This window comes from Trichosurus vulpecula, chromosome 9 (assembly GCF_011100635.1).
Source record: "Trichosurus vulpecula isolate mTriVul1 chromosome 9, mTriVul1.pri, whole genome shotgun sequence".
Taxonomy (NCBI): domain Eukaryota; kingdom Metazoa; phylum Chordata; class Mammalia; order Diprotodontia; family Phalangeridae; genus Trichosurus; species Trichosurus vulpecula.
In genome coordinates this window covers 34,331,759-34,351,125 of record NC_050581.1, presented here as the reverse complement: position 1 = coordinate 34,351,125, position 19,367 = coordinate 34,331,759, and the positions used below count along the sequence as shown (strand labels likewise).

At 37.2% G+C, this 19,367-nt stretch overlaps 1 protein-coding gene across 1 annotated transcript in view; it reads right to left on the bottom strand.

Annotated features, from left to right (window-relative positions):
- Window positions 1-19,367, bottom strand: part of TRPM3 (transient receptor potential cation channel subfamily M member 3) — a 725,609-nt gene that overhangs the window by 346,085 nt on the left and 360,157 nt on the right. Inside the window, 2 exon segments of the mRNA XM_036738414.1 lie at window positions 11,816-12,020; window positions 13,258-13,337. Coding sequence (XP_036594309.1) covers window positions 11,816-12,020; window positions 13,258-13,337 — 285 coding nt within the window.

Below are 19,367 nucleotides of genomic sequence, written 5' to 3'. Positions count from 1 at the left end.
GAATTGTTGTGGCAAAATATGTTGGAAACCTTAAACCACTGTAGAACTATTACGCCCCTGATGATCGCATCACACGACATTATAGTAAGTCTTCAGTGAGTTAATAATTCATCATTAAGCATGTGTTCACAGTGGACACTTACAGAATGGCATACGCCTGCAAGATATTTTAAAGAACCATACACCACTGATGGGTCTATTGTTCAGTATCGAAGAGAAGAAGGCTTGCTCTGGAATATTAAAAGTGAAGTGAAGCATTCTGGTATCCTTCAAGTTAAATGAACATTAAGCACATACTAGGCTGTGGGGATAGGGACTAGATGCATGATTTCAGTGGCAGAACTTTCCTATTAATGAAGATTGGCACCTTATCTACAACTTACGGTCTTAAGAGAACCACTTAGAGTGACAAGGTAAGGGACATTTTGCCCAGGGCTAGTATGTATCAGAGGTTAGGACTTTCTGACTCTGAGTCCAGCTCTTTATCCACTACACAATTCAGCCTCTCATGTGGATACAAAAGAAAAAAAAAGAAATAGTCTGTGCCCTCAAGGAACTTACAGTCTATCTACTTCACATTATATTATATATGTCTCCACATGTTGATGCAGCCTTTGTCAGGGTAACAAATGCATCTTACTTGGTTTTCCATTATTTTTTATTTATATTCTCCCCTCCCCATCCTTACCAACTCTTGAGCAAATACTATATAGCCTTCTGTTTGACTAGGCTTTTGTTATGTAATATAGCCATAATACTTTTCCCTCTATATATTCAATGCACATCTTTGGTTTTGAATCCTGGCTCAGGCTCTTAATAGTTGAATGAATACGGGCAAATGTAACAACAGTGCTGCTTGCAGCTGCTGTGGAGGTGTAAGACCAGTAACACCAGCACACAGGAGGGCTGCCAGCACAGATTCTTTGATCTGCTTTTCTTTATGCTGCCTTGCCTATAAAATAGACCCAAGAAGAATATTGTGAAATCCTTTGAGAATCCCAGGCCTTGATTGTATGATTTGTAGGAGTTTCTCCCTGCTCCACAATTCTATAATCAGGAAAGCTAGTGACAAAGAGTCCTAGTTAGCATTCTCAGCACCAGTTGGGCTTAACAATTACGCACCCCGCTATTCATGGTGTAGTGGCCAGGTCTCATGTCATTGCTAATTTGGTAGGATTTAGAGGCAGTCAATGCAATGACAACTCCAATATATCCTCCATCCCCCACCCTTTGCCAATATATAGCTACTAACTGGCTACAGCTACAGCTATTTTTGTTTAGTGAAAGAGAATTCATCAAATTTAATATGAATGCTAATCAATAATATTCACCAATGGAATTTGCATCATCCAAGAAAAAACAAATTTGTTACTGTAAGTTTAATGCTCAGGGATTTTTAGCAAAATAAGGTTTAGAAGTCATAATGCCAATAGCTACCCCAATATTATACAATAAGGATTTGATTTTAACATTATTGATTCACTTGTAACTCTGAGTGTGAAGTAAGGGACCAGAGTTATTCAGAATATATCAAAAAGAATTAAGAGACTCACATTCATCCAACACGCAGACAGCAGCAGTGGAAAATATGAAGGGAAATATTTAGATGATTTACAAAAATGTGAATACCAGTCCCTTAATGGGGTCACATTTCCCCACTCAGTATTAAGAGCAATGGGAAGAACTGATTAGGGAGAGCACCAGTGCCTGCTTCCATTCATTAACACCTGTGCTGTCTTCATCTTCATTCAGAGTTGCCTTTCCCTAACACTGGAAAATACTGACAGCAGCACTATAGTGGTGGTACAGATGGTGATACCTCAGGGACAAAGTGGTTTGGAAAAATGCACAATGTTTGAGGACATAGACAATTCCACATTAAACCCAATGACTTAGAGTTACATGGAAATCATTTTAGGAGAAGACACCTCAGCAATGACTGCAGCTTCATCAGCCTCAGAATTTCCAATTCAATAACATTTGTTAAGCATCTACTATGTACCAAGTACAGTGCTAATTTCCATTAGGACCTCTCGAAGCTTCTGAAACCAATTAATTTCTGGCTTCTCTGTCACCTTAAGAATAGCTTGGTTTGCCAGGTAATTTGAGAAAAACTTCTAATTTGGTCTCCTCTTGCATGGAGTGGACAGAGAGTAATGGAATCAGAGTAAGCCCTTGATCCCCTGCAAGAGGTATGACCTTTGCTATACCAAATAATTTCCCTCTACACAGTTTTTTTACTTTAAGTCAAGGATTCTTCCTGAGTGGCTTAGAGTAAAGAGAAAAGGATGCTGAGGGCCTCTTGATGGAAGAAAAGGCAACAGCTTGAGTGGTAGCCATGCCTAAAAATATTGCCCACCAAAAACAGAGGATGCATGTCTCATGAAGCAGATTATGAGATTATAATTTTTAACAAGAAAGTAGTCACCTTTTTATTAAGAATGACAATAACTAAAAAATAAGTGCTTATACCTTCAATCACTCAGTATTTATAAGCACCTATTATGTGCCAGATACTTTGCTAGGTACTAAAGTTATAGAGACAAAAATGAAACAGTCTCTGTGCTATTAAACCTTTTTTTAATAGTATTTTTTCCAATTATATGTAAAGGCAATTTTTAGCATTCATTTTTACAAAATTTTAAGTTCCAAATTTTTCTTCCTTCTTCCCTCCCCTTCCTTCTTTGTATAGATTATACATGGGCAATCATGTAAAACCCATTTCTATATTTGTTATAGAGGATCTTACATTTTCTAAATTTATTTCTAAAGCTATGTGTAAACCATGTGAGACCATGTGTTGTGGGCTTATGATAGTAAATGATACCAAGGGAGAAAATTAACTGATCTTAGGATCATAGGATAATAAATTTAGAGTTGGAAAGAACCTCAGAAATCATTTAGTACAGCCCCTTAATTTTAAAGATAAGCAAACTAAGACCCAGCAAGGTTGTTATTTGTCTGAGGTCATACAGGTAGTAAAACATTTGGGGGCATGTCTATGAAAAGGAATTTTGTGTGTGTGTGTGTATGTGTGTGTGTGTGTGTGTGTGTGTGTGTGTGTGTGTGAATATGTTAGCATACATATGCCATAGCTGCATAGGGCGTTTGAACTGTAAGAGCCATCTTCCAGTCCAAATCTTAATTTAACAAATTGGGAAACTGAGGATCAGATTATTTAAATGATTTGCTTAAGGTCATCCCTATCCCTTTTAGCATATCTCTAAATAAGCCTAGCCAAGCTTCAGCCTTGGATCACTGCTACCATTCCTAACCTTCATGCCTACAAACATGCTACTGAGAAGTCAAGGAATCAGACACTGGCATGAAAAGACAAAATCCATCCAATATTAACAAACCTTTTGTGCCATGGACAACAGTGCCCATCCAATTTTCCAGTTTCAAATCTGGCAAAAATAAGCATGTGTCTCTATAAGTACCAAAGCATCCTTTCTACTTGTTATATCCTATAGTGAATACAGAGGGAAGACAAAGGATTCACTTGGATTCTATGTCTGGTAAAAGAAGAAAAAAGTTTTTCTCTTTCTGCTTGCTGGCCTGAGACTAGTCCAGGATATCAGGGGCCTAAAACAATTACCCACAGATAGCCTGTCAATGGCCTTAGTGAAAGGTTCTCGTTTGTTCCTATGGACTCTTACAGAGATACTGGCACCATAATGTTCCTTTGTAGGGTCTTGAAGCACTAAATGGTCATATGATCAAATGGCTTTTCTACTTTCCAGAGTAGAAGAAATGCTTAATAAGTGCTCATTCTTATTAGTGCTTATTCTCTTGCAGGTGTACTTCATAATGTTTCCAACCAGAGAGCTCCTCTTTCCAGCATTCTCAGAGTCTCTCCTATCATTTCATCATTTTGGAAGAATCCAAAGTTTAGGAAAAATGTGTGGCAAGAAGAGATTCCCTCCTCCCTGACAATGAAAGCTACTATATAGTAGGGTGCAGGGTAAGAAGTGTAAGTCAAATTTGGAGTTGAAGGACCTGAATCTGAATGCAGGCTCTCCCACTTACTACTTTGGACAAGTCACCTAACTTCTCAGGTCTTAGTTTTTCTCGTCTATAAAGTGAAGGTTTTGGCTCCCAGTTCTACAGCTATGATCCTGTGATTACAAATATTTCTTGAATTGCAATAAATTAGATTATACGTATTATTGTCATCATTATTATAATATCCATGATCATTATATACCCTTTATTAATTTTCTCTATTTGAACAAGTTAGTGAATTTTGCTTATGCAGATTTACCAAATGGACTAGTTAGTAAAAACTGTGTTGTATCTTAAATTTTTTGCCAACAAAAGGGCTCTAAAATTCTGGTATGTCTGCTATACATACCCAATAGAAATCCTCACCCTAGTGACAAGTACAAATGATAGAGATAGGTAGAAGAAAGTGGCAAACTGCCAGTTTCCTTTAGCTTTTAGAATGTGCTTCCATGGTTTCTGGAACTGTTGAAGAAAACCTCTACTTGGAACTAAAGACCTCTCTATCACTTGCCTATGAGAAAGGAACAACAATGTGGCTTGCAGCTGCTGTGGGGGGTGTAAGACCAACAAGACCAGCACACAGGAGGGCTGCCAGCACAGGCTCTTTGGTCTGCTTTTCTAAGGAAAGCAACTTTAAGGAGTTAAGAATCTCATTTTAATCAAACATACATATATCATTCACTTAGTTAAGCGAAAAACTCAGCACCCTGAAATTCGGAGCAAATACAAACAGAAATAACAAACAGAGACAATATAAATGGAGCAAACACACACTGTTATCAATAGACAGGCCTCTAGCTGTCTGACCAAAGAATTACAGTTACCAGAGAGAGAGGCACCAACATCTGGGTTTTCAAAGCCAGGGGGCTCCAGGGGCTACTAGAGTCTCCTCTGGTCAAATCACACGACACTCGTCCAGTGAGGGAGAGCCCCAAACAAAACTCTAACCTCTGAGTTTATATATCCTATTCAGGATCGAAGGGCGTCACAACCATGCAACTCAAAACCATGTGACGCTTCTTCAGGCATCACAGCCACGGGACTCAAACCTACATGAATGAGGCTTTCTTGTTTCTTAAGCAGGTCATCAAAGACTCCCAGATTTAATCAAAGAAACAAAGGCCAGACTCATTGAAGACACTTGATTACTTCAGTGCTCCAAAAGGGAAAACAGTAAAAAAAAGTCCTACCCTAATTACCCATACAGAAAGGCACTCTTTTGCAATAGGAAAAGAAAGTGAATGAATTCAAGCCAATTCAACAAGCATTTATTAAGCTCTTACTAAGTGCCAGGAAACATGATTTTAAAAATCATACAACAATAGGTACTATTTCATTTTTGCCTTTGTAGTTCCTCCCATACCCCCTAGCATCTACTATAGTGGTATACAGTAGGTGCTCAATAAATGCTGACTGATTTATTGTATGAGGCATGACTGTAATATGACTGCCTTTTTTTTAAAAAAACAAACATTCTTCTGAAGTTCAATATGCTTCTCCATTGTGGAGAAAGGGAGAAGTTATATATGTATTTCAATTAAACTGCAATTCTTCAATATATTTTTGCAAATCCTCTTTTGGAATTGCCTTCACCACCCTTATCTTATTCTTTTGACTATTCTGGATAACGGCATGTCTTCATCTGTAAAAGGTGAATTTAAGTGATAGAAACAACTAAAAGTTATTTGAAAATAATTCTGGTAAACATGGTCACTGATCACAATGAAGAGTATATCTTTTGGAAACAAACAAGATGCATACACGCACACATATATGTGTGTGTGTATACACACATTATATATATATATATATATATACACACACATACATACACACACACACACACACATATTTATGTATGTACATATATTGTTTCCCCAGAGGCAGTGTTGTAGAGTGGGTAGAGGTCTACCCTTGTGGTCAGGAAGAGCTAGGTTCATATCCTCACATCCCACCTTTGTTTGCTGGTTAGGTGACCCTGAGCAAGCCCTTAAAGGTTTCAGTGCCTCAGGCAACTCTGTAAGGCAGAACAGTTGTCCACCAGAATTGGTAGAGGGATTTTCCTCCTTGGGAATTCCCTAAACCAATGAAATCACAGGATCAGTCCAACAAATTGTTTTTAAAAAACCTGAATACTGATCAATTGGGGAATGGCTGAATAAGTTGTGATATGCAAATGTGAAATGATGAATAGGATGGTTTCAGAAAAACGTCAGAAAGCTTATATGAACTGATACAAAGTGAAGTGAGCAGAACCAAGAGAACGTTGTACACTGTAAAAACAACATTGTATTGGTGATGAACTGTGAAATACTTAGCTACTCTGATCAAGACAATGATTAAATGATCCAAGACAATTCCAAAGGACCCATGATGAAAAAATATTATCTCTAGAGAGAAAGATGTGATTAATTTTGAGTCCAGATTAAATATACTTTTTCTCTTCCTTTATGTTTCTTACTTTTTATTGATTTCTTTGCAACATAGCTAATATGGAAATGTTTCAGATATGTATAATTGATATCATGTTTCTTGTCTTTTCAATGGGTGGGGGAGGGAAAGGAGTAGTAGTAGGGAGGGAGAGAATTTAGAACTCTAAAATTTAAAAGATGAATGTTAAAAATAAAAAAAATATAATTAGAAATATTTAACAAAATAAATAAAAATATAATCTAAAAAGTCCTGAGACATCTCATGTGGCTTGTAAATGTGATCTAAACAGAACTGTAAAGTTTCAAAAACATTTTGAGTAATTGTTGCACTTTGAAGCAAGTTTGAAGTAGGGGTTCTTAACCTTTATTGTGTCATAGATCCATCTTGGCAGTGTGGTGAAGTACAGGGCTCCATCCTCAGGAGAAAAAAAATGTTTTTAGACACAAAATAAAATGCATAGGATTACAAAGGAAACCAATTGTACTGAAATAGTTATAGAAATGGTTAAAAAGTTCACAAGAATGCCCAGTTTAGGGGGCTGGGGACTGACAGAAGGGAAGGCAGATCAGGGGACATGGTGGACAGAAGTAAAACACTGGTGAGGTGGGAAAGGGTGAAAGGAGAGAGAGGACAAACAGGGGAAGAATAGGATGGACAGAAATACACAGGTAGTAATCATAACTGTGAATGTTAATAAGATGAACTATTATAAAATGAAAGTGGATAGCAGAGTGGATCAAAAACCAGAATCCTATAATACATTGTTTACAAGAAATACGCTTGAAGGAGAGAGACACACACATACAGAGTAAAGGTAAGGGGCTTGAGCAGAATGTGTTAGGCTTTAGCTGAGGTAAAAAAAGCAGCAAAAATAGACCTAATTAAAAAAATAAGGAAGGAAACTACATCTTGCTAAAAGGTACCATAGACAATGAAGTAATTGAATTAGAAGAGCAAGGAATAGTCTACCTGTCATTATCTATAAGGTGGGGAAGAATTCATGACCAAACAAGTGATATAGAGCATTACAAAATGTAAAATAGATAATTTTGATCATATTAAATTTGAAGCTTTTGTACAAACAAAACCAATGCAACCAAGATTAGAAGGAAAGCAGAAAGCTGGGAAATAATCTTTACAGAAAGTGTCCCTGATAAAGGCCTCATTTTTCAAATATATAGAAAACTGAATTTCTAAGAATACAAGCCACTCCCCAATTGATAAATGGTCAAAGGATGTGAACAGGCATTTTCAGATGAAGAACTTAGAGATATCTATAGGTATATCAAGAAGTGCTCTAAATCAATTTTGATTAGCAAAATGCAAATTAAAACAACTCTGAAATACCACCTCACACCAATAAGATTGGCTCATATGAGAAAAAAGGAAAATGATAAATGTTGGAGAGGATGTGGGAAAATTGGGACAGTGATGCTCTATTGATGGAGTTGTGAACTGATCCAATGATTCTGGAGAGCAATTTGGAACTATGTCCAAAGGGCAAGCAAACTGTGCATACTCTTTGATCTGGCAACACCATTACTAGGTAGGGTAAAAAAGGGAAAAGGACCTACATGTGCAAAAATATTTATAACAGTCCTTTTCGTGGTGGCAAACTATTGAAACTGAGGGGATGCCCATCAATTGGAGAATGGCTGAACAAGCTGTGGTATATGAATATAATGCAATACTATTGTGCAATATGAAATGATGAACAGGTAGATTTCAGGAAAAAGAAACATTGAAAGACTTGTACAAACTGATGCAAAGTGAAATGAACAGAACCACAAAAATGTTGCACACAGTATCAGCAACATTGTGGGATGATCAACTATTAAGGATCTGGCTTTTCTCAGCATCACAATGATCCAATACAAGTACAAATGACCCAACAGAAAATTCTATCCACATCCAGATTGATGGACTCTGAATGCAGACTGAAGCATATTTTTTCCACTTACTTTATTATTTTTTGTTTTTTCCTTTTTGATCTATTTTTTCTTCTACAACTATGACAAATATGGAAATATGTTTTATATGACAGCACATGTATAAACTATATCAAGCTGCCTACTATTTTCAGAAGAAGGGAGGGGACAGAGGGAGGGAGAAAAATTTGGAACTCAAAATCTTGTAAAAATCAACGCTAAAAATGTTCTTGATCTGTAATTGGAGAAAAAATATTATTTAAAGCAAAAAAAGAATGCCCAGTTTAGAGCCTTCCAAAGCAGGATCACTTTGAGACATGTTACATGAGCACATTAATTCTGGAATATTTGTTTAAAAGAAAAGCCCATCATTACCTTAGAGTCAGAGCTCATAAAGGAGAGACCTTAACTTGGCAATATCATTCATCAAAAATATTTATCATGAGCCTCCTATGCTCATGGTACTGTATTTGGCACACAGCAGGCATTTATTTGGGGGGTTGGGGTGGTGAAAGATGATAGTGTCTATCTAACACCATCCCTGTGAAGCTTATGTGTGAGTCACCTTGCACTAAGCATATTCAAAAATTGCTGTGTTAGCTAGTTTCCACCCTTGGGAGTCTGCTTATGAAAAATGATTATAACACTCCCTTTTAATGCGCTATTCTAGGAGAGCTGAGTAGAGTTAAAACCTGTTTTATATTATAAAGAAAGATGAAGGAATGGGTGTCTTGGCCTACTTTTCTTAGGGGAGGAGGACAATAACACATCTTTCATTGGACTAGACAACTGATAAATATTCACTCCACTTGGTGCTTCATGTGCAAAGCCTAATTAACCTACTCTCCAGCTATGCAGTATTTGGCAAAGATGAATTAGAGTAAATTTTAACCACAGTGATCCTTCCTGTGACAGACAGAAGGAGTTCAGTCTTCTGTCATGTCAATCAATCAACAAGTATTTATTAATCGCTTACCATATTCTAAGCCCTGCACCAAGTACTGAAGATAAAGACAAAAATGGAAAAAAAATCCCTCTCTTCATGGGGTTTATAGTCAAATAAGGGAAACAATACATACACAAAAAGCATACAGAGTATCACAGCTCTCTATTCCCTACATCTTTACTGCCTGCTCTACTACTAAAATATGTTCTAAACAGCTGCTGGAGAGGAGAGGGAAGATTTTACATAGAAGGTGGTACCTCAGTGGGATTTTAAAGGTAAATAAAGGATTCTAAGAAGTAGAGATGAAGAGGAGATGAATTCTAGGAAAGGAAGACAGTCAGTGCGAAGGCACGAGATGGGAGATAAAAGTAAAAAACAGCAAGTAAATAGACCACTATGATTGTATCACAGGATACAAGGAAAAATATAAAGTGTGAAGGCAACCAGGTGGCACAGTGATAGAGCACTGAGTCTGGAATCAGGAAGATTCATCTTCCTAATTCAAGTCTGGTCTCAGACATGTATTAGATTTGTGACCCTGGGCAAGTCACTTAACCCTGTTTGCCTCAGTTTCCTCATCTGTAAAATTAGCTGGAGGAGTAAATGACAAACCACTCTAGTACCTCTGCCAAGAAAACCCCAACTGGGGCCATGAAGAAGCAGACACAACTGAACAAAAAAATACAAAAGTATAAAAGGACTGGAAAGGTAGGAAGGGGCCATATTGTGAAGATACTTAAATGTCAGACAGAGGAATTAATACCTGTAGGGGAGGACAATGAATTAAATTATAGAGGAAGAACCCTGGATTAGATAGCAGAGAGCTGTACACTGAGTAAGTCTTTTTGGGCCTTGGTTTCCTTAGTTATAAAATGAGAGGGCTAGACTTGATGAGGGCAACTCAGTAATACATTGGATAAAGCACTGCTCCTGGAGTCAGGAAAACCCAAGTCCGAATCTGGCCTCAGACAATAATTCACTATGCAACCCTAGCCAAGTCACTTAACCCTGTTTGCCTCAATTTCCCTATATGCAAAATGAGCTAGAGAAGGAAATGGCAAATCATTCCAGGAGTTTTACCAAGAAAACTCCAAATGGGGTCATGAAGAATCAGATACGATTGAAAAATGACTAAACAGTGGCAGACTAGATGATCTCTAAATCCTTCATCTTTGTGACTAGTCAGTGAAATGTTGCAGAAATGATGGTAAAAGCAATGGTTCACTACCCATTTTCATAATATGACTAGTGCATCATGACTCACTCTTTTACTTTGTGATGTGCTTTCACAAGAAGTAATTTTGCTTTTCTCCAAAATCCAAAAAGTTTAAATTACCTAAGGAAAATGTCATTTTAAAAAATACACCGAGGAACAAACCCAATAATCAAGTTCACAGATGAAACATATTGCCAGACTAATATATTTCTACTTTCCATAGCAGCAGGGTATAGTTTTCCACGAGTAAGTAAAATCTACCAAATGGCAACAGGTGGGTCCATGGCTGAAGCTTCACTACAGAAGTTATGATCCTTCCAAGAGGACTAGATGTCTCTTAAAATTTCCCTTCCAGAAAAAAAATCAATTTTTTACATGGCAAACCCCCATTGGGAAACACAGAATGGAGCTATCATGGAGGGTCATTGGGAGAGGGACAGATGTAATTGGCCATATCCATTTATCACCTGTCTTGAGTGAAATGTCAATGAAACTAAGTGAAGAATTGGAATCCTTTACTCTAGAGTCTTCCATCTCAATATCCTTAGTCCTTATTTTCACTGTGTGGTAGTGTCTCTGGACACCGTTCTTAGAGTCAGAAGACCAGGGTTCAGATTCCAACATTGGTACTAGAAGCGTGACTCGTGAACATGTAGTTCCACACTGCAGGGGGAAGAATGATTGATCACTCATGTTAGAAGACACGAGTTTCGATCTTGACCCTATCATGTACCTTCTAAGTGATCCTGAGAGAGTCACGCCACTTGCTCTCAGTTTCCTGTCATCTATAAAATGAAAGCATTGGACTATCAGGGGTGGAGAACTTGCAGCCTCAAGGCCACACGTGGCCCTCTAGGTCCTCAAATGCAGCTTTTTGGCTGATAGAGGCTGAGGGCTGCACTTGAGGACCTAGAGGGCCACATGTGGTGTTGAGGCCACAGGTTTCCCACCCCTGGTATATGGGGTTCCTTCCAGCTCTAAACCTTTGATTGTAAGCCACTTGGCCTCTCTGAGCCTCAGGTGCCCCATATGAATCACAACATTTGCTCTACCCATCCCATAAGGTCGTTGGGAGAAATTCTCTTTGTAAATCTTAAAACTCTTTATAAAGGTCTGCTACTTATTATCATTCTTTACCAAAATAAGAAATCAAGATTTCTTGACTCTTGAGACTTTGCAAATGAAATGTTAGCAAAGACCAAAGGTGAGAGTGTATGGGGGCGGAGTAGAAAGGTAGAGAATTGAGAGTTATAGAAGCATTATAGCGGGCATGGCTACGTTGCTTACCATGGCTTTATTGGAGTGGCCTCCTCCTTGGAACTCAATCGTCCCAAAAGCATCTGTTGGGCTGAGCTGCGTGTGCTTGCTGATGGACCATTTCTCAGACTGGATATCATTTCGAGACAGTCGGCTTTCATTTTTCTCATTCTGAATAACGGAGATACTTGGTGTGAGTCCAACATGCTGGCCTATTAGACGTCCGCAGCAACACCTATGACACACAAAAAACCCCAAATAATCTAACTTTCTTGAGACTTGCATGTTATAAAACTTGCTGGATACATTTCAAATATGTAGGAGACTCTGTCAGACTGCTGTCATTTAGAAACCTGAAGAGCAAAGCTCAATTTAAAAAGTATTTTTTTTAAAGTGAAGCATATCATAGCTTAGGAAAGTCATATAAAAATTGAGAAGAGAGATTTAATGAGCTAGCTATCAATTATTTCCCATTTTCCCTTATTTTAAATTTATGTTTGTAAGTCTCATGGCCAAAAAAGCCTCTCATAAATATTAAGTTTGGGTGTATTATCCCCACATCATAGCTTAGGAGACTAAGGCAGAGAAATTAAACACCTTGCCCATATTAGCCTTGACTAACCCATAGTATGTCTTATTACTTTTCACTTTTAGCAATGGGCTTTGTTCTTCAGGCATAAACATTCATAAACTAAGCATCTCTCTCCTCTTCTATTCCCCAATTCCCTCCATCCATCTAATTCCTCTTTTCGCTGTATAGTAATAAATGAAACATTTTAACATGCACATTTAAAATAAGGTATCTTACTCATATGTGACTCACAGGCTATCTTGTCTCTTCCAAACTGACATTCACTGCCAAATATCTAATACTGAGAATAAAAATCCACAGGCCTAGGACATTTTGCAGAGAAAATGAGAGAATCATTCATGAGATATTAAAATGAGAACAACCGCGCAACACAGTCTTATCATCATGAAAATGTCATGGGCCATTATACCTGGGGAAAACACTCCCAGAAATAATATACTACTGGGCCCAAAATGATCTCTTGACCTCACTGCTTACTGCTGGTCTGTATAATTAGAGATGATATTCAAAATGGGCTGAAATGAGATCCTGATTGGGACATTCATCAATAAATCCCCCTTTACCATAACAGAATGCAGGTTCAAAAATTAAAAAAAATTATTTTTGGTATGGAGAAACAGGCCTCATAATAACAAATCATATATACTTGTGAATGCCTTCCTGGAAGGAAGTACACTTACTCTTCTGAATAGACTTTCAGGGTACAGCTGACATGTATTATGTTGAAGGGTTAGATGAAATCCACTCAGAGAGGTCCAAATACAAACCTATCTTTAATTTGACAGTGGTTCCCTTGTAAATCACAGCCATGATCTTTGTAGTCATACTCCTATAATTATAATTTCATTTTCTGGACAGGAATAGAGGGAAATAAGATTACCTATGGGGGTCTTTGGTGCTGGGTATGATGTGAACACATTCTCGCTTATAAAATGCTCTTTCTATCCAGGACTTCTGAGCCTGAAAGAAAAGATAGAAAAACACAGTTGATCAGAACTTTGATTAAGAAACAACCTTATGCGATAGAAAAGAATATAAAGAAAATATCAGTTATGAATATAAACACTCAAATAACAAACCCTCAAATAAACAAAAGCGAAATATCATTAGTATTGTTGGGAATGTCTTAGCATGTTTTTTTCCTGATATAAGTTAAAACATCAAATGTTTTTGTAATTTCGTATGCAACTGAAAGTCCCAAAATAACCTAGAGTCAATAACAGTTATATCCAGCTTTTTTCTGATGATCACAAATAATAATCACAGTTTTTAGTTAATTGTTTTTTCCTTCTGAATGCCACTGTTTAGAAATTATTAGTATTAACTGACATACAAAAAAAAATCAAGGATGACAAAGTACTTAATACATGCTTACTATGTGTCAAAACTTGTGGTAACTATTGAGTATAAAAATAGAAAAAAAAATGAAATAGTCTTTGTTCTTCAAGGAGCTCACATTCCAGCTGGGAAGAAAACATACAAAAGAACGTTTGGGTGCAGGGTAGATGGCAAGGTCTCTTTGGATATTCAATCTCCTTGGCTTTGTACAGGTGATGTCTCAGACTTGAAATGCACTTTCTCCTCAATTCTGCCTCAAAGAAATTCTTGCTTCCTTCAAGGCTCAACTCAACTGCTACTTCTTATATGAGACCCATACTGATTTTCCCCTTTTGCTAGTGCTCCCTAAATTATCTTTTATTTTCTTTGTACTTTGTATTTATTTATCTGTGTATATATTATTTGCCCCTCTTCTCAATAGAAAACAAGCTTTTCAAGGGTGAAGGGCTATTTAATTTTAGTCTTTGTATTCTCAGTACCTGTAATAGTGCCTATAAAATAATATGCCTCCCCATCAACTGTTGCTGAGAAAATAAATGCATACACGTAACTATTGTTACCAAACAATTACTTGATCTCATTTATCCTCAAACAACCTTTTGGGTCAGTTGAGCAAACATCATCATCTCCATCTTCCTGAGATTAAGGAAAGTTTTGTTATTGTTGCTGAATGGTTTGCATTTCTTTCTACAGGAAGGTAAGTTTAGTGACTCACTTAAGGTCACATAATAAGTGGTAGAGCTGCGACATGAAACCAAGTTTTTTTACTACTCACATTAAGCTATGACAAATTCACAGTATTTCTTTGAGGCACAAAAGATCAACTCACTGTACTTACCCAGGGACAGAGTTTGGGTACATAGAGAAAAATCTATAATATGTCATGGAAAATATAGAATATATATAGAATATAGAAGCAGGTGCAAATACGAAATGGAAAATCCAAGGCTTAAATGGATAACATCCTGTCTCAAGTCCTTCTGATAGGCAGAGAAAAGAGTGGCTGAGGAATGCACCATCAGCCAAGTCTAATTGACATAACAATTTATTTGACAGTTAAGTAAGTAGCGCTTGACTTGAAAGGGGGGAAATGAAGCAGGGCAGTCTATAAAAGGTTTAGTTTTGTAGAAATATGGAGGAAGACCAGCTTTCCCACCCAAAGGGGGAGATTTAATATGTAAAGTCAATCAGTAGTTACACAACTGCTTTTATTACTGTCTCATGGGATAAGATCTAACCTCCCACATAAATAAGAATTGGATTTCTTAAGCGGTCACTACTAAGATTACTCACATTATATGTGCCCTTTAGATCATATCAAGGTTCCTGAGAGATACACAACATGGGGAGGGCAAGCCAACTGTGCAGTCTACTCCTGGACAGTATGTCCCTCTCAACTTTACCTGGAAAAATACTCAATGAGATGTCCCTTATAAAATTCTACTTCAAAGATGTTTTGTCACAGACAGTCATTAAGTAATCAAGTAATAGAAACCTCAAAGCATTAAAAAATAGTTAGCTATCAACCCATTAAGATGATTTCTATATACCTGGAGCAAATAGGTTCACAAGAAAAGACAAATTACTTTACCTCCTTGGACCTGTTTTCTGCTCTATAAAATGAGGATGTTGGAATAAATGGCCCCCAAGTTCTCTTCCAATTCTAAAACCTATGATAACAAGAATCTACCTTCCTCACAGGATTGTTCTAAGTATCAAATGAGAAAATACATATAAAACTCTTTGAAAAGTGAGAAGGCCTATGCAAGATATTATATTATGACTTTAAACACTAGACAGAATTAAGGGGATTAAAAACCAAATACCCTGCTGATGTGGCACCAGGCTCATAAGGAAATTTGAAAGAATAAACGATCTATGGAAAGAACTCTGATCAGTCTCTTTAGTAACCTAGCACATGCCTAATGTATTAATCCTCTTTCAGAAAGGCTTCAAATGGCAATAAGATCAGCTAATGACTTAAAACTCATAACATTTGCAGTGCTGCCAGGAAGAAAGATGTGGTGTCCAGGATACCTTGTGCTAGGAAGGGGGTAGTCAGAAATCTTCCTGGGTGCAAGGATGGGGTGTCTTGTGACTATGCGGTGAGGTAACTCCCCCCTTCCCCACTCTCCAATGGCAAAGTAACAAATAAAGATAGTTAGATGGTGATAATCATTTAACAACCTCAAAAGGGCCACAGCTTGAACTAATCAACCAAAAGAAGAGCCCGGACCTAACAGCTTCTTTGTTCTCTGAGTTTACTCAGAAAATACCTCTTCCTATGTCAACAAGGCCAGATGGGGCTGACTTAAGAGAATTCTTTCTTGTGTCTATGGCCATTAAGGATGAGACCTTAGTCAGAGATACTATCTTGAATAAGGTGACTTTTTCTTATCTTAATTTTTTATGGACATATACTATGTTATGGCATGTTAATGGTAAATTAAACACAGAGATCCTGGGTTGTAATTTCAATCGACACTTTGTCAACTCTCTTATCTTATTGTATTTACCACCTATTCGATTAAGAAAATTCCTTTTCTCATACTATGTTTAATCATATGTGGAGATCATAAATTTGAGTGACACAGCCACCCTGAATTGGGATGGTTCTAAAATGTATTTAAGCCTTCTCATTCTTATGCTCTGACTCCTGTAGTGTAAGTCCTCTAGCTTTGCTAGCTTTACGGGAATAAAGAATAGGAACTGATATATCATCTAGCTTGTTTGCCTCCTTTAACCAAACTTTCAGGTCAACAATATGTAGGAGTGTGTTAGGACTAGCAACTCTTTGTAGGTGACGCGACACTCATAAAAGTTATAAAACCTGAGAGTCTGAGAACAAATCTAATTAAAGTAAGTTTTAAACAAATATCATCATCTCCATTTTCTGAGATTAAGGAAAGTTTAGCGACTTACTTAAGGTCACATAATAAGAAGTAGAGCTGGGGACATGAATCCGAGTTTTCTTACTATTCACATTAACCTATGAAAAATTTACAGTATTTCTTTGAGAAACAGAAAATTAGTGCACTGTACTTACCCAGGAACAGAGTTTGGGTACAAAGAGAAATAGGCATAATACCTCATAGAAAACGTGGAATATCAAAAAGGAGCAAATACAACCTGGAGAGACCAGGGCTCAAATGGATAACATTTCAGTTCAGGTTCTTCTGATAGGAGAGAAAAGAGTGGCTGGGAAATGTACCATCAGCCAAATCTAATTGACCATAACAATTTCTCTGACAGCTAAGTAAGTAGTGCTTGAATGGGGAGGGAAAAAATGAAGCAGGGCAGTCTATGAAAGATTTCATTTTATAGAGCTATGGAGGAAGACTGCTTTTCCCATCCAAAGGTGCAGGTTTTACATATAAAGCCAATCAATAGTTTCACATTGCTTTTAACACCATCCTACTGGATAAGATCGAACCTCCTACATAACTAAGAATTGCATTGCTTAAGTGGTCATTGTTGGGATTACTCACTTTGTATGTGCCCTTTATATCACATAGCTTTCTTGAGAGATACACAACATGGGAAGTATAAGCCAATTATGGAATCCATTCCTGGAAAGCATATAACTCTCAACTTTATCTTGAAAAATACTAAATTAGAAAGTCCCTTATAAAATACTATTTCAAAGATTTTTTTTCTCACAGTCATCAAGTAATGCTTTATTATTTGGGGATAGAAATCCTAACACATTACAGAATGTTATCTGTTATCAACCCATTATGACCTAGTACAAATGACTAAGATGGTTTCAATACACCTGAGTAAATTGGGTCACAAGAAAGCTGAAATGTTCATTTCACCCATTCTTAATGATTTGTGTGGCTTTGGTATTTTAGAGGAATCCATTGAGAGGATCGATAACATGACCACATTGGCCTTGTGTGATCATGTACAACAAAGACACACACACACACACACACACACACACACACACACATATCTCCCCCAGATTGAGATTATTCTTAAGGTTTATAAAACAGAAAGCAGCATTCATCTAAAAGCTATAGAAAAGCACATTTAAACGGCATTGACTTTGAGGAACTTTAAGGAGGAGCACAAAAGTAGTCTTAACCATTGTACCCTATCAGAATTCAGTGGTGACCCATATAAAAAAGAAAGCTGCCATTTATCTACCTTAATGACTTTTATGACAAAATTAATAATCCATTCACACAGAAAAGTAAATATTCATTGTTCTATTTGTAAGCTGGATATTTTAATCTTCTTATTGATTCAGAAGACATAGGGAAGCCCTACCTCTTTGCAACCCAGAAGTAAACTCAATAGAATATAGATAAACATTCTTTATCTTGGTAACAGGCTTTTAAAATTAAACTATTCATAAGCCATGATTTTCTCCAGACACTAAAACCTTTTACTGATAATATCTGCTGGCAGAAATAAAGTAAAACTTTCCTCATTGGTCATTTGAAACCCTTTTCTTTTTGTACCTCAGGGAGAAGGAGAGAGAATGTGTATTTTCCTTTTAAAAATCCAGTTTTCACCAGTATGGTAAATGGCAAAGGCTGGCTCTAGGGGAAAACAAGTAAAATATTCTATTGAGTGGTGAATGGAGGTGTGAGCAAACACCAAAGAGAAGACAGAAAACTGCCTCCATTCTGTCACCTTGGAAGCAGTCCTCAATTCTGGTATGGCTCTGATGGTATCATCTTAGGCTGAGGTGAATTGTGACTCTCCAATGTGGGGTACTTCATCTCAGTAGAGGTGAGGTTTCAGTAGTTTTATCTTAGCCCAAGATCTTTAACAACTGGAGAATGCCTAGTGAGGATCTTACTAAGAGTAATGCCACATAAGCCTGCCACATAGTGACGTTCAAATCTGAAATGAATCAAATTCAAAATTGAAGAGGCTCATGTGATTCAGGCTTGTATAAAGTTAACATTCATTCATCTTTCCTTATTCTTCACTGAATTACACCCCTCAAATGAATAGTCATAAAATGGAAATAGCTTTGAGGTAAACCTGCCTTACAGAACTACGGCATCTGAACTACATCCAAACAGAAATTCCTTCTACACCATTTCTTACAAGTGGTAATCAGACTATATCTATGGCAGAGCGCATAGAGTACTGGGCCTTGGATGATCCAAGTTCAAATCCTGCCTCATAAACCTACTAGCTGTGTGACCCTGGGCAAGTCATATAACCTCTGCCTGCCTCAGTTTATTGATCTGTAATATAGAGATAATAAAAGCACCTACCTCCTAAGATTGTTGCAAAGATAAAATGAGGAAATATTTGTAAAACACTATATAAATGCTAGCACTTCTTCCTCTTTTATTCTTTTCTTCTCCTCTTCCTCCTCCTAAGGCCTCTTTTCCTTCTATTCCAACTGCTACCACTGCTATTATCTGAAGACCTCTGCTGAAGTGTAACTCACATCCTACTACTGGACAGCTCTGATTATTACCAAATTTTTCCTTACTACATCCTGCAATCAATGGTTCTATATTTTCCTTCTGAGGGCAAAGTGGGTCAAGGCTAATTTCTCTTTGATGTGGTAGCCCTTTAAATACCTAAAGACATCTAACCATTTTCCCCTACTCCTCTTTTTTCTGGGCTAAATATTCCCAGTTCCTTTAAGTAGGTCTCAGACAGCGTGGTCTCTAGTCT